Consider the following 13,905-nt stretch of genomic DNA (forward strand, 5'->3'; position numbering starts at 1 on the left):
GCTCCACCCTTCGGTAGGGTTGACGGTGCATTATGGGGACTGGTTAATCTTGAATATGGTCAACCACACTATTGCTATGACGATGTTGACTGACGGATAACATTGTCCCTGCAATGTGGACTGCTTCAGTCTTCCTCTAACAGCAAGTTGAACCAATTAGTTCTCAAAACGCAGACTACTGAATCGGCTGTCAATGCAGTTCATTCTTATTTCCAATAAGGTTGAGCATCCCTCGGATAAAAGTATTCGATCTTGGATATGGTCAGCCACATATACTATTGCTATGATGAACTTGACTAACGGATAACATTGTCCCTACATCAGGGACAGCAGTCCAATGCGGACTGCTTCAGTCTTCCTCTAACAGCAAGTTGAACCAATTAGTTCTCAAAACGCAGACTACTGAATGCTTCATTCTTATTTCTAATAAGGTTGAGCATCCCTCAGATAAAAGTCCTAGATACAGCGATTCTAGGTAGCATCCGAGCTGTGACGTCGAAGCAACTTCTCTATATGGCACGGTAATGGCCGAAATGGTATTTTGAAATCACTTCACGTTGAGTGGTGAGTGCGGCAGCGTTGAGAGGCTCGGTGATGCAGTAGGCTGAAAGTGGCTGGTGCTTAGTAGGCCGAAGACAGTAGACGCTTGTTCTCTATGTCTCCGAGTAATTCCAGCGCGTGTGCGTGATATATGTGAGCGAGGGGCGTTCCCGACCGAGGATTTATGTGGGAGGAAATATCGAAGTTTTACTGTACTATGTCATCGTATGGCGAAGGGAGAAAATAAGTATCCCTCTTGTCCCTCTATCGTCTTAGGCGACTTCTTTGCAGCTCTGTATGGTCCGCCTCCTCGAGGCTCCCCGTGGACACTCGGAAGATAAATATGACCGTGAACGGGAAAAAGAAATGGAAGTTAGAATAGGTACACTAATCTTCTTTTCGCGAAAACCTGTTCGATCTAGATTAAATTCGAAGAGGAACAGGCAGAATGTGCATAATTTGGACATTGAACAATTTAAATATTTGGACAATTTGAATAGTTAATAGCGGGCGAAATAAGTTAGTAGTATGGTGGCAATTTTTGCAGAGGGATAACAGTTTAGCTCGCCAGGAAATGTAACTATGGGTCTGCCAGACCGCAGATTTAAAGTAAATCGATCTTCTAACCGGAAGAACGTAAACAGCTAATAACCTCACTAATTGAACGTTAGAGTCCAACCGGAAACATGGCTGAATCTTGGGTAGCGCAGGGAGGAAAACAGGGATGATTGAAAATTGGAGGCGGTTTCGCAGACAGTTCATAATACCCAGGAAATAACTACATATTTGCGAAGTAATTTTTCTCTTCACCGTTTCCATTTATAATCTAAATATATATCATCAATTTGAAGAGAAGGTAAAATGGATTCCATTAGCCCTGTAAACTTTAGTCTGCCAAGTCTATTCTATTCTCACGATTAATCTCCTAAATTAATATAATTGTATATTTATCGCGGTGTTCGGCGCATCTGGTAAGTTGGCACACGAACAGATCCACATTGTGACACAACTTATCAGACGCGTAAACAGTGGATTTCAATAAGCAGATGCTTTTCGGGTAAAGAGAAACTTGAAAATTCTATAACTGATAGCACACCAAGAATATAATCTAAACGATCAACAGGTTCTCTTCAACTTTATTGCAGCCAAGATATTTACTGACGAGTCTGGCAAGCAACGACTTCGCTATCGGTCTGCTGGTCACGCCATTCGGCTTTCTACCAGCTGTGTATGGGTGTTGGCCTTACGGTGAAGTTGTCTGTCAAATACAGGTAATCACATCTAAAACATATGCATGCTATGTAGTTCGAGCATGAAAGAACGGTAGCGCACAATCAGGGTTTTTGTAACAAGAGTCTCAAGTTCCAGTTTTCCCTGTCAAGTTTCAAATTTCTGTACCCAGTATCAAGTTTCATTGTCCCCGAGCGTGTCAAGGACTAGTGACATAACTTCCTTTTTACACGAGAAGTATTTAGTAACATAAGTTCGGAACTGCAAGTAGCAGCATAACATCTTCTATATCTTTAGGAATATCCTACCGGAAATAGAAGAAAAATGAGCGGGAAATGTCAGCAGCCTGTTCAGGCCACGCCGAGGAAATTATTACCGCGAGGAATTTGCGGCTCTGCTTCCTGCAGTCGGTACCTTTCCCGGTATTTCTTCCTGCTTGACAGTAGTTGCACCGTTATTTCTCGATGCTAATCTGATCGCTATTTACCTATCTCTTTACTCCTTAAGCCCTAATTCCTGAGCTTCGTAAACATAGAATCAATTCTCAGTTATTTTACAAGTGTGTAAATTGTAAGTTCTGGTTGAATAAATTTAATCGTACACTAGTTTCAATTCCGTAAACCACAATTTATTTCCGAACGAGATCTCTAGATCCAATATGACTGGGGTCACGTGATGTTTAAAATGGCTGTCCACGGAATTGTGGAATTTATAATGTGTCATCTGAACGGAAGTCTACATTGCACATGTGTATATGCACATGTATGTACATATGTATATTTATATGCATGCACATGTGTACATGTATATGTATGCACATGTGTATATGCATATGTATCTACATATGTATATTTATATGTATGCACATGTGTATGTACATATGTATGCACATGTGTATATGCATATATATGCACATGTGTATATTTATATGTATGTACACGTGTATATGCATATGTATATACATGTGTATGCATATGTATGTACATGTGTATGTTTATATGTATGTACATATCTATACTTATAAATGTGCATCCTTAAATTTTATATCTACACACATATCTACACTTACAAATTTTATATCCGTACTTATAAATTACATATACATTTATTCAGTATATTTACAGAATTTATAAGTGTATTTCTATAACAGACTCTTTTTCACCTGTACATCGTTACGATTTACTTAAGCGCCTGCCTTAGGGTGCATTCGCACTAAACAGATTGCTCTTCCACTTCAGCGAAATTCATTATTCTTTTCTACCCTCGAGTTTCCGACGATGAATAGCTCGTTCGAAACGCACCCTAAGGGGAATCACAGAAGTAGGTACTGCCTGCGCGGTGGGTAAGGTAGCCCGCTACCTTTCCACACAAAGAATTTTCCTAATCATCCGAAACCCTAATTTTTCGAGTCGTCTTCTGAGAAATTGTTTATGAGAAGCGTCAACGAGTCGTCGTTCGAAGATTGAGCTATATGCGCTTTGGAGGTGGTTTGAACTTGAGGTGACTGCGTTAGGAGAATCGGTTTGATGTTCGACGCGGACGTCGACGGTGATTGAGGATAGTGTATCGTTGGCGATGACGACGGGGGTGATTTGGACTGCAAAGATGGCGTCGGTATCGAGAGGGGATCGTCGTACTTGCCCATGTCGGCCTCGTACAATATATTGGCGATCAAATGCTCCACGGTGCTCTTCGCGTACGAGCTGTACTTTCTGTGCTTCATCGCCACATGCTCCCCGAAGACCGTGCTCTCGTCCCTGACATTCTCGACTATTCTTCTCTTGTAGGGGTCCTGAACTCGGCGAGACTCGTATTTCCGTTTGCATTGCTTCCGCTGGAGGGGAGGTTTGAATTCCTCCCGACGCGAAAATGTTTCTTGCTCGTTTCCCTCCGAGTTCTCGGCATCGGTATCGTTGGTGTCGTCCGTCTTCCTCGAATCGCTCACTTCTATCTACGGACACAGAAATTTCAGTTCGATTCGTTTAATCTATTTTCATTAAGATTACCGTGTTCGACATGGTGGCCTTGATCGTCGACCTCGGCCTATATTTGTCCAGCAAAAACTGCATGTTCTTGTACGCGAACCACTTCGATTTGTACGGGCCGTATCTCCCGCTCTTCGAGAACAGGCTCTTCTGCCGTTCCCGTCGATAAGACGCGAGGATCGAATCCATTTTCTTCCGCACTTCCCTTACTTCGCAATTCATCTTTTTCCCGATCTCCCTCCAGGCCTCGTCTTTCTTGTTGTTGCTCTTGTAGCTGCCGTTCCCGGGGTCCCACAGGCACTCGTGTTCCCGGTAAAACTCGATCAACTGCAGGCACATGGCATTGTCCCACTCCATAATTCCGACGAAACAAAGATAAACGGCTGACGAACGTTAAACCGTAACTACGGCTCTTCTTTCGACGTTTGCATAAGCCGAGCGAGCATTCTTAGAGCATTCGGGTATGTTCGGCTCCCGAGCCGAACGATCACCGAGCTGGCGGAAGAATACTCTGCGCTTGAATCCAACAGCAGTGGGGGAAGAACGAGCATTCGCTCGCGGTGTTGCCACGTTTTTTACCGAGCTCTCGCGAGCACACGAACTTCTGCCATTATACTTTTTGCGACTTTCGTGATTTTGCTAACTGTCGTTAAATATTAGCTGTACTTAAAAAACTTCAGGTATCTTATATGATTATGTAATAAAGCATGACCTTTATAACCTCGCAAAGAATGTAGACATCCATTGTTCAAAAACTGACTATAAATAAAAATTGGAAACAAAGTTGCAGATCAAGATGTCGAATATCGTCGGCCATTTTGTTGGACCGAAATAAGTAAAACAAAATGTCTGCCAATTACAACATACCTTGTTATGACAGACATTAAAATCAAAGTAAATTATCAAGTGATCAATATAAAAAAAAAGTAACAAGAATAATTAAAAAAGTTATTGCAATTCTTGCTTAATAATTATAACAAATTTTGAAATAAATTTAAAAAAATGTCAGTGCGTAAAAATACACAAAATGGCTGGTACAATATATGATTGAAACGTATGATAAACGCAGCCGATCGGGCACGCGATACCGCGTGATCGGAGTAAATGCGGGTCGCGACGAGCGGCCACCTATTTATATTTCGGTTGGTAACAGAAGGTACAGCGAAGGTGCATGATTCAGCTTTTTTAAGAGAGGTTTGCGCTTTAAACAGAGTTCCGATTCTTTTTCACGCCTTCGTTTCGTCCCCTCGGAATTCGACCATCTTATGTATCTCGTCGGTGTGAGAGGTTTAGGTGGGGGCAATGCTTGCATGCGATCAATGCGAGCGAGCCCCTGTGTATACGACAGCGTCGAACCGTTTAACAATTGCGTGTACGTAGCCGATATGTACTTATCATAAGTACGTGGTAAATATACCTATATAGACATTGGCAAAATTATCGCGGCAATCTGTAAAATACAGTTGATATATCTTACAGCTGGCTCGGACAATGTGTACTATGCGATTTGTGATCGGATAATCTTCTAATCATGCATTCAACCGACTCCCAATGGTGCAGCATAATATGGCAGTTAGGCAGATGCGACACCTCCCAGGACCGGCACATTGGGAATGTGCCGCTGGCCAATAACCATTCAAGTGGTTTCCGACTCGGTTTAAGTGAATTTTTTATGGGGTTCCTACATTTTCAAATTGGAAATTTTTATAGATATGTTCTCGAATTTAGCTGGGTGTCAACATAGAGAGGGTGCATCTCTAAATCTTCGATGGCCTAAATCTATGGACTTAAATCTGTGTCCCTGAATCTGTATAGCTCTAAATCTCTACATCGCAAATCTCTAAATCTCTATATCTCTGAATGTCGATACACAGGCTCGAATCCTTGTATTTATGGATTCCTATGTACTAAAGCATTATATACTCAAATCTCTATATCTCCAAATTGCCATATCCCTAAATACATGTATCTCTCAAATGGTTACGACTCTCCATTCTCGCTAACCCTCAGATCTGTGTAGCTCATAAACTCCTAGATCTCTAAATCTCTAAATCTCCAAACCTCCAAATCCCCAAATCTCCAAACCTACAAATCACTAAATGTCCAAGTCTCTAAATCTCCAAATCCCTATCTCTAAATGCCCAAATCCCTAAATCCCCAAACCTCCAAATCACTAAATCTCCAAGTCCCTAAATTTCCAAATCCCCAAATCACTAAATCTCCAAGTCCCTAAATCTCCAAATCCCTATCTCTAAATTTCCAAATCCCAAAATCCCCAAACCTCCAAATCACTAAATCACCAAGTCCCTAAATCTCCAAATCCCCAAATCTCCAAATCCTTAAATCCCCAAACCTCCAAATCACCAAATCTCTAAATCTCCAAGTCCCTAAATTTCCAAATCCCCAAATCCCCAAACCTCCAAATCACTAAATCTCCAAGTCCCTAAATCTCCAAATTCCTATCTCTAAATTTCCAAATCCCAAAATCCCCAAACCTCCAAATCACTAAATCACCAAGTCCCTAAATCTCCAAATCCCCAAATCTCCAAATCCTTAAATCCCCAAACCTCCAAATCACCAAATCTCTAAATCTCCAAGTCCCTAAATTTCCAAATCCCCAAATCTCCAAATCTCCAAATCCCTAAATCCCCAAATCTCTAAATCTCCAAGTCCCTAAATTTCCAAATCCCCAAATCCCCAAACCTCCAACTCACCGCAGCTCTAAATCTCCAAAACTCCAATTCTCAAAATTTCCAATTTCTCCCCCAACTAAACCAAATAGCATTGAGTATTTTCTCTCCACCGTAGCCAACCTCGTGTTCACAAAATTCCAGCCGCATAACAAGGTTCCCTTTCGATTATTTTTCACGACACACAAGGGACAGGCCGAGTTAATGTCAACCTCGATGCAATCGCAAGTTCGCCACTCATTGTTTCGCAGTGTACTCGAGCGGTCCAGGCAGAGTTCCAAGAGACCCGAGTGAAGACGAAGTAAGTGGTTTTTATCAAAAAGGGCCTCGCAACTTCGCCGAAGTTCGTGACAACTCAAGAAGCCATCGGCACTCGGTATACCCGAAGGGAAGCGTCTCGTTATAAGACAACATCGGTGTCGTAGTTTGGAGAACAAAAGATCTCGTTCTAGATAATCTGTAATCCGTGTGATTTCTCATCGATTTCGGTGACCTTGATATCAAGGTCATTTTGAACCTTCAAGTCTCTTTTAATATTCTGTGTATGGAATCATACTCTAATACGGCAGAACACGAGTGTTCAATATATGGCCGTTATCAGTCGTGTGTCGTATAACTCAGTCAAATGCGAATAGTTGACGTCACTTATGATGCATCGTCTACAATGTACACTCTACATCATGGTAGAATGTCACTGTGAAATATAGAGTGCCATATATCAAGAGTGTTCGTTGAAAAACCACAGTACAGTAGATATGTAACAGCAGAGAATGCTAATTGAACCCAAGTCCGATTATCTCCAAAAGTAAACGCAAACGACAATGTCGCATATAAAGAAAAGTCGTTCAGAACATTATTCTTGACAACATATTTCAAAGTCACTAAAATCGATGCGTCTGCAGGTTCGGTAGACGATGAAACTCGAAAACCAATAACGTAAAATTATTATTGTCACTATAACAGCTGTTCAAGGATGACGCGTGTGTGCGAATAGTCTTCTGGAATTATCTCGGTCGTGAATGAATATTGACAATCGGATGTAGAAGCAAAAGACAAAAGGCCGTATAGGGGGTTGATATAAAGAGCAGCGCCCGAGGCGTGAGCGAGCGGAGAATCGATCGATAAACGTTTTGAGCTGGTGTACAGAGCATTTAAATAAAAACATTTTTCCATCCCACGGTGAACAATGTTTAACCGCCCTGACATTCTGTCAGTTGGGATTCCAAACAGTTCTTTGTCTGAACCAACGCGATTCGCTTGCTTCTGGTAACCCTGCATGCCATTGAAGGATGGACTAGTGCTACTGTTGTTTGGGGAACTTTTTTTTTATTCAGTGCTTTTATTGGTTTTTTTTTTTTTATTATTTTTTGTTCTGTTGGATGCAATGTGCGTGTTGGTGATTTGAGAAGTTGAGAGAGGATAAATTTTTAGATATTTGAGTATGTAGATTTCTAGGTTTATAGTTTACTAGGTTACTAGATTACTAGGGTTCTGGGTTTTTACAGGTCACCAAATCCCCAACTTCCTAAGTCCCCAACTTCCTAAATCCCCAGCTTCCTGAATCCCCAATCTCTAAATCTTCACCTCCCTAAATCTCCAACTTCCTAAATCCCCAACTTCCTAAATCCCCAACTTCCTAAATCCCCAACTTGCTAAATCTCCACCTTCCTAAATCCCCAACTTCGTAAGTCCCCAACTTGCTAAATCCCCAGCTTCCTAAGTCCCCAACTTCGTAAATCCCCAACTTACTAAATCCCCAGCTTCCTAACTCCTCAGCTTCCTAAATTCCCAACTTGCTAAATTTCCAGCTTCCTAAGTCCCCAACTTCGTAAATCCCCAACTTGCTAAATCCTCAGCTTCCTAAATCCCCAACTTCCTAAGCGCTCAATCTCTAAATCTCCATCTCCTTAAATCTCCAACTTTCTAAATCCCCACCTCCCTAAATTCTCAATCTCTAAATCTCCAAATCTCCAAGTCCCCCAAATCCCCAAATCCCCAAATCCCCACCTCCAAAATTCGAAAATCCCCAACCTCTCACGCACCCATAACCCCTAAATCCCTCCATTCCCTAAACTCCGATTTTCCCACATCATAAAGCTATGATTTATACTGAATGGCTTATAAACTTTTATCGAGTAAACGTTTACACGCGAATGATGTTGCCGCACGTTATATAGCTCGTTTCCCTAGGGAAACGTATCGTGTTCGGGTGGAGGGTGTGTACACACTGGAGACACAGGATGATCGTTACGTTCCAGCAGGCAATCGTGTCGATTATTTATTCGCAACGGATTAGCGACTGTTCGATCCGTTCCATTAGATAGGATATCATTTCAATTTTTATTCGAGTGCCTTCCGGTGGTTACCCGTTGTCTGCTTCCCCTTTAATCTACGCAGCTACTTCGTTCAAATTTCATAGCAATTCTCTAGGCACCGTAGCGGCGTTTATTAGCTTTTCAAACTGAATTGCCGGATTCGTTAACTCGTTTGCGGAGTTAATTCCAGCGGAATTCGTTAAGTTCACTCGAATACATAACAAGAGATCGCCTGGGCGTAATGTTTTATGGATACGGTTCTTGGGAAATTTTCTTCAATTCTTAGCTGCTTTCTGTCATATTTACTTTCGTACTTACTTTCTATCTCTACGGTATATCTGGATTCGTGACAGTAGCAACTTTGTAGAATGTTTATTTTAACACTCTTGCTATACAGGGTGTCTCATAACTAGTGTAGGTCCATGGGGTAACTAATTCTGAACAAAATTTCCCTTTGCGAAAATGGGATTGGAAGCTTCGTTTTTGAATTATTAAGGAAAAACACCGGACCAATCACAGCACGAGGATTGCGCATGCGCAGACGCTAGACTCGAAGCTGCGCACTCGCGTCTGCGCTCGCGCCGCGCTCTGATTGGTCCAGTGTTTTTCCTTAATAACTCAAAAACGAAGCTTCCAATCCCATTTTCGCAAAGGGAAATATTATTCAGAATCATATCACCTAACCATTTCAGGGACACATACTGATTGTGAGACACCCTGTATATGTGCATCTGGTGATATAACAGTAATAATAACTAGTAAATTGAAACAGAAGTTGCAGTATAGATATTTTTTAAGTTAAAACTGAAACTGTTATGAATAGTTAAGGTACGTTCGATTTCTCAACTCTTTAAAATCGAGCGAATTGAGAGACTCTTAATCAATACTTGAAGTGATTCTCATCATAATTATCGCCGTCGTCTATTTGCTTCAGAAAATTACAATGACCAAGTAATTTCTTCGATGAGGCACAATTATACGTATTCCTATTAAGGCAAAGTAATAATATTTAAATAGTCAAATTTCATTTTAACTACGTGGGATCATGAGATTTTAAGAATTTGAACATTTCACCTCAAATCAGCGCTATTCCACAGAATTTAATCATGACACTTCGAAATTCCATAATTCGAGAACTGCAAGTTAAAAACTGCAGAAACACAATAGCGAAACAAAGTGTCGAAAAAATCCAACGGTTGAAAAGGGGCGCTCTTTATCTTTTAATCGCAACGTAAAGGATTTCTTTCTTCACGGAAGATGATTCCCTCGCAACGTTATACAAAGGAAGTGGCGCCAAACATGCCGCGCTTGTTTTCTTTTCATACATAGTCAAAAGCGTAGCTGTCTCCGTTGCCTGGACGCGGGCACACGTGCGCGCTCGTGTACGTGTGAAAAGAAGACACGTGTGGAGTGGTTCGCGGCGTTCTCTTTGTGTAACCCGGCGAAAGAATCACCGTTGGTTTTTTTTCGATATAAGTTCGTTCGGGGACTTCGAACGTGCTGCAAATCGAGAGCCGGCGAGCGGAAGCTCCGGACACTTTTGTATAGGCAAATTATAACGAAAATTAATAATAAAATGATAATGAACTATGTGACTGACATTTATTCTCTGTCTCTCTCTAGGTTTCCTTGTCTAGTGTCTCTTGTTATATCGTTGTATCCTAATCGGTGTGCGGAATCGTTTCTACCGAAAATCGTTACATTACAACCACTAGCCAACTCTCTGGCTGTCTTACAGCGTAGAGAGTGGTTTTAGAAAGGTACTGATTTACTTATGCGTCGAAGTATCGCAATTTCTGCGCCCTAAACTATTCTATCACCTTCGCCTGCTTCCTGAAGTTGTTCGAGCAACGTTTACTTCCGTGTTATCGGTTATCCGAGATTCACGATCAATAAACTGTAGGTGGCAACCATTTGAGTCTTAAGAGCTACGGAGAGAATATTCGCCGACGGCCTGGATAGCTTAATGGTTAGGCAGTCGCCCGATAAACGGAAGATCCGGACTCCCGCTCCAGAAATCCAATGGATCGAATACTGTTCTCTTCACGTAACACGTAACAAACGAATTAACACACAGATTATTTCTTCATAATTTATTTATTTCTTCAAGGTTTATACACTTCTCCAAAATTTACACTTTTTTCAAAATTTACACTTTCTTCAAGATTTATGCATTTCTTCAAAATTTATACTTTTCTTCAGAATTTATACGTTTCTTCAAAGTGCATTACAATGTAATACATTACATTTATGCACCTTTTCTTATATCGCCATTTTTCTTCAAACACCACTATATTTAATATTTCTGCAAATCCATCAATTCCTGAGGGTATTCTTCCATACCTCATTAAATTATTTTATTTTAACTACAATTTTATGTTAAACGAGGTGAAAACAGTGTATGGCTGGAAAGAAGGCATTCGAGAGAAGTTAGGTTAGGTGGCGATCATCCAAAGCATCACACAAACCCATCGATTACTTTAAATTATTTTACTTGACATACAATTTAAATACAACGAGGTAAACATAGTAAATACCCGGAAAGAAAGCATTCGAGAGAAGTTAGGTTAGGTAGCAGTCATCTGAAGCATCATACAAATCCATCCATTCCTGAAGGTGTTCTCCCATACCTCATCAAATTATTTTATTCTAACTACAATTTTATGTTAAACGAGGTGAAAACAGTGTATGGCTGGAAAGAAGGCATTCGAGAGAAGTTAGGTTAGGTAGCGATCATCCAAAGCATCACACAAACCCATCGATTACTTTAAATTATTTCATTTGAAATACAATTTAAATACAACGAAGTAAACATAGTAAATGCTCGGAAAGAAGGCACTCGAGAGAAGGTTAGGTTAGGTAGCGGTCATCCAAAGCATCATACAAAGTGAACGGGTCTAAATCGCTCGGAGGTACAATCGAGTAAGTTCGTTTGTGGGGAAAATATTCGGTTAAGGTCTCTCGGGAATGTTTCGAGGATAGGTTGAAACGAAGCCAGGGCGACTCTAACCTCTTCAGATTATCAGACCGTTTTCCTGGCTTTACGCCAATGGTCACCATGACAACCATCTTAAACGAATACTACTCCCCGACATCTTTTGCTTCGCACTCTTTCCTTCTGGCCGCCGCTTTATTGACACCTGGCCTTGCTGACTCATCGGATCTCATTGTCAAAATATTCTCTTCAGGTATTTTAGGAACAATGTTGCTAGCAAGTGTTTCGTATAAACTTTTGCGAACAGGTATTTCGTGTGGATATTGTTATAAATTTTCTTGATGCCGGTATAAAGAATTAACGCCGATAATAAATGCAGATATAAAAGAGTTTTGAAGTAGGGCGGTTCATAAAGAGCATCGTGCTATCAGAGATGGGAAAAGTTCGAGTACACTCGGGTGCGACGTTGGCTTCCTTCGGGCTAAAGGCGGTAGCGCCTCCCATCACTTGTCTTCCATTTTGGAGTCGATATGCAAGCTTGGAAATTAATTAATTTAAATATCTACTATCGAATTTACAAACTTCTTAATTAAATAGTTCCTATGTGTCGAAATCTATATTACCCGAGATCCGTTGTATGTCCCTAGACGGTCTCGATATGTCTACGTCCTGATATCTCTATGGGCCACAATCCTTATGCGCTAAAATCACTATGTGCCTAACCTCTTATGTCTCATAATCTGTACACCCTGATATTTGTACATATGAAGGTACATACGACCCAAAATCCCTAGGTTCCAATATCTGTGTGTCTCGAAATTGCTACGTGTCAAATTCCCTATGTCCCAAAATACCTAGGTTCCAATATTCCTATGTCCCGAAATCCTAGGTTCCAAAATCTGTATGTCCCGAAATTGCTACGTGTCAAAATCCCTATGTCCCGAAATCCCTAGGTTCCAATATCCCCAATCTCCCAAAATTACTACGTGCTAAATTCCCTAAGTCCCAAAATCCCTAGGTTCCAATATTCCTATGTCCCGAAATTGCTACGTGTCAAAATCCTCATGTCCCGAAATTGCTACGTGTCAAAATCCCTATGTTCCAATATCCCTATGTCCCGAAATCCCTAGGTTCCAAAATCGCTATGTCCCGTAATCCCTAGGTTCCAAAATCCCTATTTCCCGAAATTGCTACGTGCCAAATTCCCTAAGTCCCAACATCCCTAGATTCTAATATTCCTTTGTACCGAAATCCCTAGGTTCCAAAATTGCTATGTCCCGAAATTGTTACGTGTCAAAATCCCTATGTCCCGAAATTGTCACGTGTCAAAATCCCTATATCCCAACAAAATTTTAATCGAATGAGGTTACGAACGCTTTCGTCACGTTTCGAAATATTTGATTGTTTCAGGCACTTCTTAGAGGAGCTTTAACTCAACAAAGTGCCGTTATCCTCATCTGCATGGCAATTGATCGTTACGTTTGTATGCTGCATCCTCATCATTATCATAAGCACGCTTCTAAGAAGGTATGTTACCGATCTATCAAAATTTAATAAATCAACTCTGGTTAAAAGTTGTTAAATTTTCTTCTTTTGTATTATGGTTGTCCTCTGAAAAGCCTGTCGATGCAAAAACACTATTAATATACGTATATATGAAATCGGCAATATAACGAGAGTACTGTATATACACGTTTTTATCGTTTATATAAAATTTGAAGGAGTCCAATATTATCTTTTATATAGAGGTGTAAACGTGATAATTCATTTATCAATAATTTCAAAATAAATTGAAAATTTTGAAAATTATTATGATTCGGAGTTTGATATACCGCTGCGATATACTGCACAAAGCACACTGATCGAATTTTTCTACGGCACTGCACCGAGCTCAATTCTCTTTCTGTTTGTCCTCACAGCGTTGTTCCTGCAATCGGATTTCGTGATATTTTACGCTTGAGCGATTATATGAGATCTCAAAGACAGGCTCCGCTGTGGAATGTGTAATATTACACAGCCGGGACAGTGTTAAATACCAGGTTATAATTCTGTGTACCATATCAGTTGTCTCCTCTAATCACATTTCAGAGTACACAGGTTTCCTTTAGTTAATAATACTTCCCGACATTCCCAGATAACTAAACGACACTGACATATATACAAATGGCGTCCAACATTTCTTTTCATACACGTATGCGCACAGTTGTCTC

At 40.7% G+C, this 13,905-nt stretch overlaps 2 protein-coding genes and 1 long non-coding RNA gene across 10 annotated transcripts in view; 1 reads left to right on the top strand and 2 right to left on the bottom strand.

The window, feature by feature from the left end:
* LOC100875458 (trace amine-associated receptor 1) overlaps positions 1-13,905 on the top strand; it is a 43,964-nt gene that overhangs the window by 16,118 nt on the left and 13,941 nt on the right. For 5 of the 8 annotated variants that reach the window (XM_012289954.2, XM_012289951.2, XM_012289952.2 and 2 more), the window contains 2 exons: positions 1,686-1,811; positions 13,106-13,222. In XM_012289954.2, the coding sequence (XP_012145344.1) occupies positions 1,686-1,811; positions 13,106-13,222 (243 nt within the window). The remainder of the gene's footprint in view (positions 1-1,685; positions 1,812-13,105; positions 13,223-13,905) is intronic. The other 3 variants (XM_076541606.1, XM_012289955.2, XM_076541605.1) reach the window with 2 other exon arrangements.
* LOC105663054 (uncharacterized) lies at positions 2,377-4,196 on the bottom strand. The gene is made up of 2 exons (XM_012289939.2): positions 3,777-4,196; positions 2,377-3,721 (listed from the first exon to the last, which is right to left on the bottom strand). Exons 1-2 carry the CDS (start codon positions 4,110-4,112, stop codon positions 3,167-3,169), a joined length of 891 nt encoding a protein of 296 aa, XP_012145329.1. The 5' UTR covers positions 4,113-4,196; the 3' UTR covers positions 2,377-3,166.
* LOC143266073 (uncharacterized) lies at positions 11,523-12,792 on the bottom strand. The gene is made up of 2 exons (XR_013041116.1): positions 12,319-12,792; positions 11,523-12,232 (listed from the first exon to the last, which is right to left on the bottom strand). It is a non-coding gene; the product is annotated as an uncharacterized LOC143266073 (long non-coding RNA).

Source organism: Megachile rotundata, chromosome 16, assembly GCF_050947335.1.
Source record: "Megachile rotundata isolate GNS110a chromosome 16, iyMegRotu1, whole genome shotgun sequence".
NCBI lineage: Eukaryota > Metazoa > Arthropoda > Insecta > Hymenoptera > Megachilidae > Megachile > Megachile rotundata.